At 23.7% G+C, this 17,875-nt stretch overlaps 1 protein-coding gene across 5 annotated transcripts in view; it reads right to left on the reverse strand.

The window, feature by feature from the left end:
* Positions 1-2,424: 2,424 nt before the first annotated feature.
* Positions 2,425-17,875, reverse strand: part of LOC127290211 (beta-arrestin-1) — a 55,106-nt gene continuing 39,655 nt past the window's right edge. For 3 of the 5 annotated variants that reach the window (XM_051318650.1, XM_051318648.1, XM_051318649.1), the window contains exons 4-9: positions 15,826-16,201; positions 14,880-15,173; positions 9,287-9,430; positions 4,261-4,347; positions 3,774-3,917; positions 2,427-3,462 (exon numbers count right to left, since the gene is read on the reverse strand). In XM_051318650.1, coding sequence (XP_051174607.1) covers positions 3,387-3,462; positions 3,774-3,917; positions 4,261-4,347; positions 9,287-9,430; positions 14,880-15,173; positions 15,826-16,201 — 1,121 coding nt within the window. In that variant the 3' untranslated portion in view covers positions 2,427-3,386. Of the gene's footprint in view, positions 3,463-3,773; positions 3,918-4,260; positions 4,348-9,286; positions 9,431-12,800; positions 12,939-14,879; positions 15,174-15,825; positions 16,202-17,875 lie in introns of all 5 variants that reach the window. The other 2 variants (XM_051318645.1, XM_051318647.1) reach the window with 2 other exon arrangements.

The following is a 17,875-nucleotide window of genomic DNA, read 5'->3' on the forward strand; positions in this document are numbered from 1 at the left end:
TAATCAAGAACCATCGTATATTCACTTGACAATAAATCAAATGTTCCTAAAGTTTTGAACGCTTAAATTCATTTTTTGTCATTTAATTATTTCTTTTTCTTGAAAAAAAAAATCCGTTTTAATTTAATTTAAAAAGAATAAAATTCAGCTCTCACATAAACATTCAAAGCTTCAGGAACATATATAAATCAGAGCACATTATTTTTTAAATTTACAATTTAACCACAATTTGGACGTAGACTTATCAACATTACAACGTGGATTTAAAATGTTCTTTTTCCTGTTCTCACGTTTCCCTTAAAACTTTCACGACTTTCATAATATATTGAATTTATATTTTAAAACTTTTTGCTTTACTTAATCTTACATTCATTGTGAAAAATTAAATTTCAAAATGAAGTTCAAGAACAAGAGAAACATTCTGTTTTTTTTTTTATCGACACGTTCGAGTTTGTTTTTTCATCGTTTAAGCGTAAAAAAATACAGTTAACTTTAGTATTTAATTTTAAAAATCAGACTGTAAGTTTACGTTATTCATAATAAAATTGACCAATTACGTGAGACTTAATCGATGATGAGCATTTGTATTAATTTTTTTTTTTTTTTTTGCTAATGTTTGTAAAATAGAATTTAAAAATTCGTTGATAAATTTACAAATAATGTGTAAACACATTGCAAATGGAATTAATGTAAATATATAAAATATACACGTAATGTTTATTTGTAATTAATTTTTAAAGCGGCGATGAAAAAGCAATGTATAAATTTTAAAAATATTTTAAATAAAATACTTTAATTGTGCGAACATTCAGTATGATTATAACATTAGCAAAAATTCTCTATTAAATTATTATTACTATTATTATTTTTTAACACTTGCTAGTTACATTTTGTACATTAAAGCGTTGTGTTCAATCAACTTAGCTTCTTATTTCGTTAATATCAGATGCTGAACATTTCATTTAGAAATGCATTTTCATTGAAAACTTTACACTCAGGAAACTTTAACTTTTCAAGAAAGTTGAAGTTTATAAATATTAATTGCATTTCAAAGCGCGAACAATAAACGTGATCTATATATAGCAAAAAAAAGTAACAATTAAAAAAGAATCACTCAACTTTTAAAACTTTTTAAATTTACCACAAAAAATTTATTTCATCATTAAAAAAACTAATTAAATTTTTGTTTCATAAAAATTGTAAATTAAAATAAAACTCTATTGTTAACAAAACTATACATTCTTTAATTGAGCGATTAATTGCAAACGTATGTGGACAAATATTTTTATGCATTTGGCATAAAATTTGATTATTTTCTCTTGACCAATTTATTTCCCTGATTTGTGAAATATTTTCTTTTAAACGAGCCTTTAGGCAGTTCCTTTCATCTGCTGTCGTATTAATTCATATATCGAGAAATTGTCATCTTAGCTATTACATTACAGACGAGAACAAGTCGTTGAAACATTATACAATTTGTCACTTATTTCCATAAAAAAAAAAATTGCCTTTTATTATATTCTTTTTTGGAGAAAAAAAAATACTCAAGCCTTGAGACTTTTGGCCGATTTCCAATTTGAGATTTTCAAGTTTTGAATCACAAGTATAAGTTCGAACGGCAAAAGCATGCAAGCACTTTCAAAATTTAGACTCTAATCCGATTCGAACGTGAAAGGATTTCCACTTGTACTTTTTTTTTAACAAAGTTTTGGCTTGAGTAAAATCCCCGATTTTCTAAAGGGATTAAAAACTTCATAATATTTGAAACACACAACTTGCCACGGGAGTCAATATCGATGAACAACAATAGTCGAGAAATGAAAATTATATTTTCAATTATTTACTCGACATTACAATATACATATTTTAAAACTCGTCCGTGTGGCATATTCTCTATATTAGTTTATAGTCTCACAAGACTGAAAAATATTTTCGTCAATTTCAAATTTGTGCTGTTACTTTTGTATATTAAAAATAAAAAAAAAAATGAAAAAAAATTCGTTTAAAAGTTTTGTGCTATTTTGGTCTGTTGCCGTAAAACATTACTTATTATAAATATAATATTAAAAATACTGAAATAAAATTCTTTAACACACACACACACAGACCTTTGTGTGCTAGTCAATAATATTCTTTAATTATGTACAAAAAAGATCGTTTCACTTAAAAAAAAAAAAATAATAATCAAACTTCTCGTTAAATAATTAGTAATAGACAAATTTTCAAAAAACGTCTAATTTTTTTGTTTGTTATTGCTCTTATAAATTTGTAATTCAACTCTTTTGTGTTAATAAACTCTATGTATATTATTATTTTTTAAAGTTCATAAAATAGAAGAGTTAGTCACAATTTTTAAGAGCAATTTTTAAGGGGGTAGTCTGGTGTTACGATGCCTTTTTGGGAGCTTATTTCAGAATTTATTTTCATTATAAAATAAAATGTAATTACACCAAATCTTTTTACAACGTTTTATTTTCCTTATGAAGTGTTGAAAAAAATTATAATCGATTATTTTTTACTAGACATTGTTATTTATATTGAATATTAATGTTTATATCAAAAAAATGCTGGCGCAGGTGATTTACAAAAATCTGTTCAACCGATGCTTTACTTTTTTTTAGCTTATTTTACAGAAGTATGGCTGTAGCCCGTACTAGAATTACGCAATTTTAATGATAACTTTTTTTTATTTTTAATTTTTTGTCAATAAAAAAGAGACAATTTTTGAATCTTTTTGCTTATATAGTCCGCTATTTGGTTATTTATTTAAAAAAATGTTTTATTCTAGTACGGGCTAAGAATAAGCTGTAAAAAAAATTGGAGCAATCGGTCGGATAGATTTTTGTAAATCATCTGCGCCAGCATTTTTTTGTTATAAACATTAATATTAAATGTAAATAACAAAATCTAGTAAAAAATAATCGATTATAATTTTTTTCAACACTTCATGATTAGAATAAAACAAAGTAAAAAGATTTGGTGTGATAATTTTTTTTTTTGTAATAAAAAAAAATCCTGAAATAAGCTCCCAAAAAGGCATCGTAACACTAGACTACCCCCTTAACAAGTCTAGTTCGAGAATCCTTGATAAAATGTATTCACGATGATGGTGAATACAAATTATTATTTTGGATTGTTTTGTCATTATATAAGTTTATAATTAAAAGGTTTACAATTATGTCAACCTTTTTTTTTTTTTTTTTTTTTTTTGCCTTGAATATGGATTTGATTACCTGAATTTGTGGCGAACTCTGAGTTTTTCAGACCAGTTTTCTCCACAGTCGTTGAATTTGAATATCGAGGTGTTTTTTTTTCTTTGTATTAATGCAAAAGAGAAAACACACGATTTATCGTGCAGTACAGGTACAACCGTTCTGTTGGTTTGGTCAAGCATCACCTTCTCCTTTCAACCTTAGACGCGCGAAATCTTCAAATATTATATCGTCGTCTCCTCCCACTTCACTGTGAAAAAAAATACAAAATTTGAATCGTATTTTCAATAAAATTTATTTCATTATTCAAATTTGAGAAAACAACAATTTGTTTGAATTAAAAATGAAAAATTTTTAAATTACTTATCTGTGGCAAAATTTTTGTTCCTTTGTTTAAGAAATATATATATATATAAATATTGAGAAAAGTTTCTTGGATAGTTTTTTTTTTAAATTCCACTTTGCGCAAGAGAGAAATATTAATTTAAAAAGTTTCATACAGAAAGTTTGAAAGTAATTCGTTTTCTTTTTCAAATAAAAATAATATTGTATTTATCTTACGCGTCCAACTGAATCAGGTTCTCGTCTTTATTATTTGCATTGTTGTTATGTACAGGACTTGGAGGTTCCACAACTATCCTCTCTGGTTCTTCCTCTTCTGGTTTTGGATGCATTAGAGTGAATGGCAATTCAGCAACCAATTCCCTGTGACAATAATTTCAAACTCAATCAAATTAAACTTCAAAAAGTACTTCTACGTAAAGAATACCCAGTAAACTTTCAAAATATACACACAATATATATAAAAGAAAATAAATTAATTTTACTTTATTTTTATGAATTAAAAAATAATAATTTTAAAAAAATAATGATTTTAAAATTTCTTATCTTCAAGATTTTTATCACTTTTTCTTTTCTAATCTTTAATATCACTTATCTATTTCACTATTATATATATATATATATAATATAAAAAATCGTGATAAAATTAGAATGAAGAGCGTATAATAATAAAAACCTTTAATAAAAAAAAATGTAATACACTTACCCTCCTAATGCTCCAAGACAAAGTTTTACTTTGACTTTATATTGAACGATAATTCCAAGGTTCTCGCGTTGAGACGAATCTGTCAAACTGTTAGAAAACAGCAATGTCAGTAATTTATCATGTCGACTTTTCACACAAAAGCAAACATTTCTAGCTACAAATACAATGGAAGCCACTCAATTCCCATAAAAGCGCATTCAATATGAAAAGGTTATTATTACTTTCACACTTCCATAAAAAAAAAAGTAAATATTGTTACATTTTTACTACAACTAAAAATCATTATTTATTGTCAATAATTGTTAAATGCTTCATAAATGTGCAAAAAAAAAACAAAAAAAAGCAAAAGCTTTGCGACTCAGAGGAATTATTCTTTTATACACCTATCTTTTAAAATGTAAATAAATAAAAAATTATTTTATCTATTTTGAAATGAAAACGTACCTTTTTTTCGTTAAATTATGATTTTTAAAATTTTATCAAATTACAGTAAATATAGATGAGAAATAATTTTAATTTCTATATTTTTCATGTTAAAATTTTTGTTCTGTTTAATAATGTTGAAGTTCATAACGTTTATGATTAACGATTTTTCAAGAAATATTTTTTTGAATTAAAAATCCTGAGTTTTTGTCTCAGAAAATATTTCTTGTAATGTTTATTGATCAATAAATTATAAAATACATTTTTTTTTTTTTGATAAAAACTTTTATTATTTTCTATCTTAAAAAAAATTGTTTTTTTCTATTTTTAGTATTTATTTTATTTTAAATTTTTTATTCGTACCCAATGTAATGTATTTGAATTTAATAAAACTGTATATTTGTCTCAAAGCTAAATAGTTGTGTTTTAAATTAAAAAAATTTTGTTTGCCGCTACTAAAATTTGTTATATGAACCAATTGATATTTATTTGAAACAAATTCATTTAGCCCTGAGAGAAAATTTTTTTTAAGTTTATTTTTAAATTATATTTTTGATTTTCTACAAGATGTTAGAATGTCTCATGTACATTATCGAAATGAATCCTTTATAATTCTAGAGGAAAAAAAAAAAAAAAAAAAAAAACGGAAGCAGTGCAATATGAGAATCATGCAAAGTTCTGGTAGCTAAACAGATACAAGACTAAAGGTATCATGCATATGAAAAGAGATGGAGATTATGGACACGGTCACGTATATGGTATACATATTGCTTCCCGTGCTTTCAGCTTTATATTAGAATGATCGCTTCAACGATCTTTTTCAACACAATGAAACAACATTTTGTGTTTCCTTTATTTTCCTCCGAGGAAAATATAAAAGAGGACATCAAAAAAAAAAAAAAAAAAAAAAAACAAAAAACGAAATAAATGAGGTGAAACCTACATCAGTATTACGTATGGTTGACCCTGTTTAAAATTTATTAATCGGTTATAGATAAATATATATATATTTCGTAAATGTCTGAAAAGGGGGTTGTGTATATCATAAAAATAAATTTATTATTTAAACATTAATTTCAAGTAGACAATAATCACCAGATTTCACAGAATTGCGAGGAAAATAAATTAAAAATCATTGTAATTCTGTAATACGTTTCTAAATATAATAAGCTTCTTATTTAGTTTCTTTTTTAATAATATGGTAATATAAAAAAAAAACTAGAAAAATTGTGCAAAATATGAGCAACACTTTTATACGATAAATCCATTTTTGCAGATTCATAAATAAAGTTTACATTTAAGCTCAAATATAAATTGTAAAATCAATGTCAATTTTCTTGTATCTTGATTTTAAAAATTGAAAATGACAAAAAGCAAAGCCAAACATGTTTTTTTTTTTGCTATACTAAATTCTCATGCGTGAATGACAAATAATGAAGGGTCAGTCCACTGACTTTCGTCTAATAGTGGTTGCGACCAAATTTTTAAAAAATCTAATTTTAATATATATGAAACTCGATGATTCCCTGAGTTCATTAACCATAATATTATGGTAAAAATTTTATTCCCTTTAAAAATATTAAATATCAAAAGTAGGAGGTTCACAATGTGATTTTGTAACCTTAAATTTTTCAATTTTTTTAAAAACGCTATTATTAAAAAACTATTACACGGAGAAAAAGAAAAAGTAATTTTTACTACTTTCAGAGTAAAACTGGAGCAACTCGAAGTTTCTGCGCATCTCTGGCAATTTTTACTCCAAAAATAGTAAAATTTATTATTTCTGTAGTAAATTTTACTGTTTCCGTAGTAAGTTTTACTATTTCTAGAGTAAATTTTACTATTTTTGGAGTAAAAATTGCCAGAGATGCGCAGAAACTTCGAGTTGGTCCAGTTTTACTCTGAAAGTAGTAAAAGTTACTTTATAAAAGAAATCTTTTTTCTCCGTGTAAAAATTAGATGTTGGAACTCACCAAATTATTATTATTGCAAAAATTTATTATTTTTCGATGATATACGATTTAATTAACCTTTTTAAATAAAAAATTTTGAAAATTAATATCTCCAAAACGATGCAAAAAAAAAACCTCAATTTTTTTGGAGCACCGACAAAAAAGTTATAAGTATAAATAAAAATCTTGAGAATATTTAAATAAAATTTTTTTTAAAATCGTATATCATCCAAAAATAATAAATTTTTGCAATAATTCTTTCGTTCCTCTGTGCAGAATAAAGTGATTTATGTTTTTTGTGAGTTCCAACATCTAATTTTTAATAATTGAAAAATTTAAGGTTACAAAATCACATTGTGAACCTCCTACTTTTGATAATTAATATTTTTAAAGGGAATAAAATTTTTACCATAATATTATGGTTAATGAACTCAGGGAATCATCGAGTTTCATATATATTAAAATTAGATTTTTTTAAAGTTTGGTCGCAACCACTATTAGACGAAAGTCAGTGAACTGACCCTGAAGTATGTAATAATATGAGTTGTTGCAAACGATTCACTTTGAGAACTTAATGCTTTCAATTTTTTTCAACTATATTCATGACAGGTGGAAAAAAAGATGAAAATATGAAATATGTAAATAGAAATCTAAAAGATTTACGTGAAAAGTTTTTCACTTGAATATTTTTTACTTTATTATAAAACTTCTTATTATCAATATTTTTATTGAACTTCATTATATTTTAATCGAATTCTTTGTAATATTGTGAATCTCTTTTTTAAAAAATATGTAAATTATGAGAAAGATTAAAGTGAATTTTCTGTGAATGAAACTTTTCACTGGAATCTTTATAATTCAAATCATTAAATGAGAGTAGATGCAAAATGTGTATTTCCAATTTCTTCATCCAATATCACGTGGTGAATTTAAAACCTTCTATTACTTTATAATATCTGCTCTTTTTCAGACATGTAATTTTTTCTATTTTATTCATTGGCACAAATCATATTTTATTTGTTGAATAGTAAATTTATTTGATAATGTCAGCTTTATGTGTCAATGATTCTATTTAAAACATAATTATATAAATAAATTAAAAAAGAACTAAAACTATTTTTAAAAATACAAATATATTTAAAGGAAAACATTTGTATTTTTAGAAAAAGGAAAATGTAAAAATTTTCTAATACATTTTATTAAAAGTTGAAATATGCGAGATGAAGAATCCAGAATTAGTAAATAATTTTTTTAATTTAACGTGCATGGCACATGATTATAATTTTTTGAGAATTCGTCAGGGTTACGATTTTGTCTAAAATGTGAGATGGAAAAAAAAATTATCCTACTTTTAACCCCTTCACTGTTATTGACCTCTATAGAGGCATAAAAATGTCGTGCCACCAGTGTGCATGACCGCTATAGCGGCATCTCAAAAAAAATAAGTAGACACAAAATATGATAAATTATCGATAGTTTACTTCATTATTTTAATAATCGTTTACTTCATTATTTTAACAATACAATAAACTTGTCAATGGGTATTCTTAGATTTTCGGGTTTTTTTTAATATCAATTTAAAAAAAAAAAAATTTTTTTCCCACATACGGGACACTGAAGCTTTATTTTTGCTACACTGCGAAGGGGTTAAAGAAATTTTTATTCTAATTACAGTTTTTTTTTAGAATTTTGTTTCTATTTCTACTATTATTTTGTAACTTTTATTATATTATAATATTATTATTTTCACTATACTTTGATATTATTTCTTTTGTCACTTATTTTTTATTCTATTTTTAACCGTAACCCTACTTGAATATTCTATTCCTACTATTCTACATTTGAAGGTATCATGCATCTTCCATTTTGTATTATTGAGAAGAAAATGTTTATTTTAATATTAAAATGATTTCAAATTAAATGTCAATTTCCATAGATATTTAAAATAGAAAATATTTTCAAAAGAAACAAATTGCTTTATATATAAAAGTATATAATATAGTGTTACAAATTGGAGTGAAATTCAAAACAGAGATTTCGAAAAGAATTTTTGATATGCTAATAAGAAAACTAAGAACCCATCAGCCAACAGATATATAATATTTAAACCTCTAAAGAGAGTGCGGTAATGTAGTCCATGCATTTTACAACCCCAAACGACTTTACATAATCATTTCAAAAAATTTTAATACACATTTTAAATTTAAAAAAAATAATGTATTTTTATAAAAGCATTATAAATAAATATGAATGTTAATTATAAATCAATATTATTAGATAAATTTATTTTTAAAAATAAATTATAAAAATATAATTTTAGTCTACTGGAATATTTCTGTTTTGAAAAAAATTATTCTATTATCAAAATCAATAGAAATAAAGTTGTATGATTTCAAAATTAAATTATTTTCTTTTTAGTATGTAAATTTTTGAAGAAAACTTTTTTAATGATACAAAATTGTTGATGCAGACTTTTTATTAAAATGTAGAATAATAATAATAATAATAATAATAATAATAATAATAATAATAAAAATAATAATAAAAATAATTCCCATAAGAAACGGAAGCTGAGAAAATTAGAAATTCAGATTGAAATCTGGCATTTAGAATATAACTGATATAGATTTGAATCGAATGAACAATCTTACAGCGTGCTGGACGCCAAATTGGTGTCTTCGTGCTTGAGCTGGCCGTCGAGGGCAAGCCCAAATTTGTTTTTGTTGTTGGCAAGAAGAGGTCTCAGGGAAAACACTTTGCTCAGCGTGAATCCTGGACCAACTGGGCAACCCTCCCTAACAAACATCAAAGTCACAATACGATTTTTTAAAAAAAAAAAACTTTTTCCACTACAATATTCATAATTTTTCACTATTCCGTAATTGACTAGTCAGAAATTATCATCTAAAAACCAAAATTTTACTCCTCTATATGTGATAAACCATATATTATATCTAAAAAACTTGACAATTCTCGTTTTGTCTCAATTAATTCTTTTCATACACTTATTTTATTAATAGAAAAATTTAATATTCATTTCATTCTCATTAACAAGAAACTCTGCAATATTTTATTTTATTTTTTTACAAAAACAGAAATATATATAAATATTTCATGAGCGTGAAAAAAAACAGTTTTTTCCGTTTAATCAACGATATTTTCCCAAATGAAATTTTTCTGGTGATATAAAGTTACTTTCATTAGGATAAGAAATACAATTGGAATAATAAATATCGACTTTTGCCGAATGATTATTTAAATAGTAAGGTTTCACCCCAGAGAAATAAATCGTAGGGGATTTTATTTTCCTGTAATGAAAGTTGAGAAAATGATTTACCAACTTTCATTTTAATACTTATTCCATTTCGATAAAACTTTTCGAATCAACGCGACATTCGTTAACTTTGATTGAGAAAAAAAGAGCAGAAGCTCTTTACTTATCTAAATCCGCATATTTCTTCGAATATTATCGAAATCCTAATTATAAAACTGGATGAAAAAACTTTTAAAAAAACCCCCAGTTAAAAAAAAATGATTTAAGTAATAAGAAATGTAAAAAATAAAAAAATAGTAAATTATTTACATCTAAATAAAATATTATTCCTATAATGTTAATTATTATTTATAAATTACTATTTACAATATTTGCAAAAATATTAGATATTTCTGGAAAAAATTACAAATTTTTTCCATTCAGTAAATTGATTTTCTTTTCCTTGAAGTAATTGTAAAAGTTTTTTTTTTTTTTTTTTTTTTTTTTAAAGTAACAAAAACAATATCAGTGCGAAGACAATATATATGCGATATTATCTATAGAATGGAATATACAAAAGGTAAACACTGTTATATAGCTACACACTGATAACTACGGAAAATACTTCTGGGCTTGGCGAATATGTCTTCAGTGCTGTAATATACATTGTGCATCTTATCGCAGAGAAAGAGAGGCACGAGTAAAACAAAAGGTGATAATAGTAGGAAATTCGCGAATGGACAAGAGTAAAAGAGAGAAAAAGAGGGAGAGAGAGAGAGAGAGAACAAATCAAGAAATGTCGACAAGGAAAAGGGAAAACCATCACCGACCGAGTTCCATATCTAAATATATATATAGGATATATTTACAGACCACCGTTTTGTTAAAAAAACTCCAAAAACAAAAACAAGAAAAAAAAAACCACAAAAAAACATTCCAACCACCAATATGTTACATTGTTACTTTTCTTTTCATTATTGAGAGCGAATATTGGAAAAGGATCGATGAACTCTTTTAAATTCGCATAAAAACCATTTTCATTCAATTGCCCGCGCAATAAAGAAGAAGTGTGAGAATTCAATAAAATTGAAATTTCTCCAACAAAAATCTTTAGAAACTTCTTTTCTCTTAAACTTATATTTTATTTATGCTTTCTAAAACTTTATATGCCTTTTCCTTTCAAAACTTTTTTCTTTACAATTTTTCTGTTTTTTTTTGTACAGTGTATTATTTCTTTTTAAAATATTTGATATAATTTAAAAAAAAATTGATGATAAAAATCTTTTAAAACTATTTCGTGATAAAAGATTCTTGAAATTTAATTTGGAATAAAATTAATAACAAAATTTTATTTTCAACATAATATAAATTCAACATAAGCAGCAATATCATATTTTTCAAAATTAGAAACCATAACATTATTAAAAAGTTTAACATTTCTTTTTAATGTAGCAAAATTTTTTTTTTTTAGAACAAATTAAAAATTACCAATAACATACGATTATGAAAAAAAATTCTAATATTATAAAATATACCTAATTGTTTTTCAATATAATTATTTTCAAAATCAATTATTATGAAAATATAAAATTTCTTTGAGTTACTTGATCAATAAAAATTAATAAACATTCAATAAATTATTTATTTATTTTCATATGCCAAAAGTAATAAACTTCATCAAATTTGATGTTAAAAAAGTAGTAAACAAATTTTACGTTCATTTCAATGTTCAGAACTTTAGACACGTTAATTATTGAGAAAACCTAATATACGTGTAATCAGTTTGAAAACTATTTTTTGAACTAAAAATTGTTGAAAAGTATTTTTTTTAAAACAAATATCTCTTGCATGAAATTTACGAAAGATTTCTAACTTTATATATAATTCAATTCACAAAATAATTGAAAATAAATATCTAAAAATTGAAAATAAAATATAAAAACTAAAAAATTTAATTTTTTGACTAATGATAATTTATAATAATATTAAAAAATTGAATTTACTAAAACAATTAAATGTTTTGAATTTATTGTATTTTTTATTGTTAAGCAATTAATTGTATGATTTATTCAAAAGAATTTTTTTAGAATAAAGTAAAGGCACCAATTGTCGAGGATGTACCATTTGTCGAGTAAACAAATTTTATTTTTTACATTGAATCACATTGTAAATGTAAATAATGATAAATATTATGTTTATAATATGTGTTGTAAATATAAAATATAATGTATAAAAATAATTGGTTCCTTCACCCTATTTGTTGAATTTAGAAAAAAAGAAATAAAATGATAAACCTTTGACATTAAATTCACAAAATAGTTAATTATGAAAAATTAAATTTTATAAAACAATAAAAATTTTTATTGAATTGAAAAAAATAACTGAACTGAATAACTTAATGAATTAAAAAAAGAAAATAATTTTTAAAAAATATTCTTCAATTTATTGAATTTGAATAAAAATATTATTAATTTGTAATTATTAATAATCGTCTGTGTTGATAATTGAAAAAAAATTAAATTCCATTTGAAATCGATTTTCATTTATACCGATATTAATAATATAATTATTGGCAAAAAATATGCTTGATATAACGTGATTAAAATAAAAATTACGTTTTAATCGGCTAAAATTATTTATCACATTCTACTTTTAGAATTCTTTTTTAAACGAAAAAAAAAAAAAAAAAAAAAAAAAAAAAAAAAAAATGTTGGCAAGAATTTTTTGGCATCGATTTTTCGTCGGACAGCTTTAGTGTTTCGGTTAAAATCCGCACACATTTCTTTTTGCGGCAATAATCCGGCGAATAGCGTGCTAAACCTATTGCGGAGAGCCGCTCGACCCGTTTCCAATTTCCACTCTTATATATATAGTAGAACCCAACAATTTGTGCCTAATGTTGGAGCACTCACATGGTGCTAGAGGCGAGATTGGTGTCTTCGTGTTTAAGTTGCCCGTCTAGGGCAAGACCCCGTTTGTCCTTGTTGTCGGCAAGAGTCGGCTTTAGAAAAAAGACCTTGCTCAAGGTGAATCCTGGCGCTACCCCTATACTGCCAATCAATCATTTTATTTTCTCCTCGCTGTATCACAACATTTTTTCTTTTTATACCTTTTTTTTCTACCTCGTAACAGTGGCGATACTCTCTTAAACAATGTTTAATCTTTTACTTCTTTTTCCCTAGATTACTTTCTTTCTTTTTCTTTTTTGTTAATGAAACCCTCCAATAAAAACAGAGCGTGACTTATTTAGTTTACTTTGATATGTGTATTTTACAGAATTTCTCTCTGTACCTATCTTCCAAGAATTTACATTGGCAACAATTTTCTTTTTTTAAACTCATTTTCATTTTTAACCTTGATAGAATTTAAAATTAATTTCTAATTAAACATTTTTTTCACGTATATTTTATTCATTTTTTTTTTACCTGGCATTGTTCTGTTTTCAGTTGGGAAAAGTTGATTTTTCTCGCAAAAAAAAAAAATTTTAAACAAACGAACTTTCTTCGCTAAATAAGCTTTAACATTTTTACGAAATATTTTTACAGTTCATACAAATTAATATTGTAGAGGTCTGTTTAAATCAATTTTTCAATTAAAATTTCGCCATTGTAATTTTTTCTTTTTTAAATTAATAATTCTTTCTTATATTGATCCTTTAATTAAAAAATGTAACGTTTTTTATGCGTTTCAGTGATAAAAAATTAATTTCTAATTTGTATAGCAATTAAATTTCCCAATAATTTTTAATATAATTATTACAATATATTGAAAACAAAATTGATGCAGAATTATTAATTTAATATGTTATCAGAAAATAATTAATAACAATAATCATTCGAATCTTTGGTTTAATTATAAAGTTTGCGAGATGTAAATTATAATTGTGTAACAATATAACCACTAATTGGATAGTGTAAGTATCAATATTAATCAATAATTTGAAAATTAATTAAAGATGAATTATTCACATCATTAAAAAGTAATCCAAATTTTAATTTTAATTTAAAAGACTATAAAAAACGACTGAATTTTTTAAAAATTTATATAAAAATATTCATTACATCTAATAATTCTTCAATATTAATATATATTGTCCAATAAACTTTGAATTTAATTTTTAATGAAACTATCTAAAAACAATGTTGAACCATGATTAAATATAAAGTTTCTTTCAGAAACGCAACTTTAACAACTGAATTCATCTATTTTCATCATCTCAATTTCCTTATAAACTCATTTCGTTCAGGAAATTTTATTTTTAATTATTTTCTTTCTAGAAACTTAAAACTCTCGTTATTATTTTCAATCTCGTTAGTTGCAATTTTGAAAGTTTAAAGCTTCAGTAGCTTCAATTTATATAACAATAATAATAATAACAACAATAATAATAATTTATTAACGGTAGCATTTTCTCATTTTAAGAGGAAGTATTATTATCCATTCACTTTTAAACCTTGAAGTGTATTTAGTTTTGATATCCAATTTCACGATATTATATCCTGATCTATCCCCTTGACAATTTTTCTTTCAACTCTCTAATATCTCGGAAATGTGTAGAATATAACTCTAATATTTAAGAGAAAATTCTCTACTTGACCCTTCTGATTCTTTTATGTTTCTCGAGCTATACTTTTTTTATTGGATATATATAAAATATATATATGTATACATATATATTTCCCTTGATACCATAAAAATTGATTATAATTTCTTGCGTTAAATTCATTGATAAATTGAGTAAATATGAAAAAAAATACGATTCAAAAGAAACAGAATAAAAATTAATTTTATAATATGAAAAAAAAAATTAATTCTGATTAATATTATCGTGTGATAAAATTATCTATTAAAATTAATTAAATAAAAAATTATTATTAATTTTTTAAATACGAAAATTAAAAAAAAAGAATAGTAATTTTTTTTTAAATATAATTATCGCCTTGATATTGGAAATTATCCGAGGTATGAAAAGAATAAAAAAATATACTCACTCGCTTTCAACTTCCGCAACAGTACATTTGTAGGTCGCCGTGGAAAAAAGACAAATGTCGGCGATTTGTCTCACTGACACCTTAATTTTTTTCACAGTTCGATTGCTGTTATTAGCAATGTAAACATTAACAGAAATTGTTTCACCATGATGATAGAGCTCCTTATCGAGTGATACCTCCATATGTAACCTGCTTGGCGACATTAAAAATTCTCTGCTAACTTCGGTCGATGGCTGTTCACCTTGTCTGGACGGAGCGTACATTATTTTTCGTATTGCAAGTTTTACCGAGTTGCTGAAAGAAATAAAAAAAAACAGATAAAATATCCGTTCATTATTATTACATATTTCTTTTATGCCATTTAGTGAAACAAGTAATTAAAAAAATTTTTGTTTGATATTCCATCTCTCTGGAAATTTTGTGTGTTAAAAATTTGATCATCTCATCAAATTGAAAAAAAAAATTTTAATTAAACAAAAGAAAAATAATGATTTAAATTCACGAACGAATAAATTATTATATTGTAATAACAGAAAAATATACTTTTGATTCTAGGAATAATTTCATATCTTTACCGTCATCGCGAGTTCCCTTCATTGAAGTTTCTGTGCCACTCATAAAATCAAGCGTAATTTAACACGGCAAGGCAGTAGAATGATAACAGAATAAGGCCTTTGGGGTTTGATGCATATTAATGTGTTTCAATTTTAAAATACTTTATAACAAAAAAAAAATCCAATGAAAAATAACAAAAAAAAAAAAAAAAATTGTATCGATTAAAAAAAAAAATTATTCTGATTTTTTAGAAAAGATTTTTTTGTAAAAAAATAACTACAAAATAAAAAAAAAATTTATAAATAACAAAAGAATTCATAAATGCAACATTAATTGATTACATTTCAATAATTACTTTTCATATAAGTTTGGATTCATTGTTTATTCTTACCGTGGTTTTATTTTGCAATCTTGCGATTCCCCAACAAAAGCCATTAATTCATAATCAACGCCACATGGTTTACCAGTGTCACCTGGTGCGGGTTGTAGCGTGACAGAGGCTGGATAATGTGGTGGTAATTCAAAATAAAAGGGATATGCATTAATTCCTAATTTCCTAAGAAGACGATCTTGCAACCTCGTCAATGGTCTCGGTGGTTCGGTTGTAGAGACAACTGGATAAATTTGATCGACAGCAACATAAAGATCCTTCTTGAACGAAAGACCCAAAACGTCCAAATCCTCCCTTCCATATTTAAACATGGCCAAAACATGGCCAAATACCTTTCGATCCTTTACATAATCAGGATCTATTAGTACAACTCCATCTAAAATCAAAAAAAAATGCAAAGAATTCATACACAGGATTTTTATAAATTTTTTATTTTGCAAAAAATTCAACATGAGTTTTCCATGATATTTTTTCAGGTCCGAAAATTATTATTCAATATAAATGTTATATCAATTTGAATTTATTTTATAATTTTGTGAATCATAATTTACTTTTTGCTATTTACTTTTATTAAAATTGAGATGTATGAAAAAAAATTGTGCCGGAGGCACATTCTAAGCTTGAAGGCAAAAACTATGTAGAATAAATAAATAAAAATAAATATAAATTTGAATTAAAAATGAGAATTTGTTTTATTATATAAAAGAGACAAATAATTTCAAAAAAGTATTAAATATTTAATAAAACTTGTCATAATTATAAATATAAAAAAATATATATATACAAAATAATATTTATTTGAATTAAAACTGTATTTAAACCAATAATCTCTGTATTTGAAACAAATATCATTTAATTGACCCAAATAATAATTATTTATTATTATTTATTTATTTATTATTTTTATTTTTTCAAAATTTTATTTTTAAAAAGTTTATCTTTTTTCCAATTTGAAAAAATTTAGAAATTAATTTATACAATTAATTCATAAACAATAAAAAAATGTTTTTTAAAAATTCAATTTTTTGACAATTTAATAATATTTTTCAATTCAATTATTTTCAAAAATCAAATTATTATGTTTATTATTATTTATTTACATATTCCATGTAAACCTTTTTAGTAGGTTTTCAAATTGATTTTTAAACATATAAATAAATTTATTTCAAAATCAATTATTATTATTTTAAATTTAATTCAATTAAAATTCTAATTTTTTTTTATAAATTCAATAATTTTTTAGTTGTTATGCAAATTAAATTATAATAAAGTACAATTATTTTGCAATTTAATAAAATTTAATTATTTAAAAAAAAAACCATTTGAAAAGATCGGAATTTAGCCTCAAATTGCGAAAAAAAAATTTTGGGACTGATTTTAAAAAATAAAAATTATTATAAACGTTAATTTATATTACATTTATATACTACATTTTTGGAAAAATTTTGAAAATTATTAATATTTATAAATTTATAAATAATATTATTTGGTCCATTTTTGTCCTCGTATATATTTAGTAGTGAAAATTATAAAATTATAAAATGACTTTCAATTTTAGAGAAATTGCTTTTTTTAAAAAAAAAAATCAATTCAAAAATTTTTTTTCACAATTTTTGGTCAATTTTGAATTTAAAAAAAAATTTTAACGTTAAAATTTAATAATTTAATTTTTAAAACTTTTAATTTAAAAAAAATCGAAATGTCAAATTCAAATTTTTAATAAAAATTGACGTCAGTAAAGTTTAGAACGTTTAAATGATCAATGATATTGAAAATAAAAAAATATTTTCTACACGGAAAAATAAAAAAATTTTTTTTCAAACAAAAAATTATAATTATTATTTGTATAGAAAAATACTTTTTCGTCTAAATTGTTGATCATTTAAATGTTTTAAAATATTGTTGAAAGTTCTTCATATAAATTCAGAATATAATTCTAATATTTGTGAAAAATTGGAAATTTGTAAATAAATTTTTGAAAATTTTGAGAAAATACAGTGCAAAAAAAAAAAAAAAAATTCTGAATTCAGAGAAAAAAAAAATTAAAATA

Source organism: Leptopilina boulardi, unplaced genomic scaffold (genome assembly GCF_019393585.1).
Source record: "Leptopilina boulardi isolate dan_hultmark-lab unplaced genomic scaffold, ZJU_Lbou_2.1 LbouV2_58, whole genome shotgun sequence".
NCBI classification, from domain to species: Eukaryota; Metazoa; Arthropoda; class Insecta; order Hymenoptera; family Figitidae; genus Leptopilina; species Leptopilina boulardi.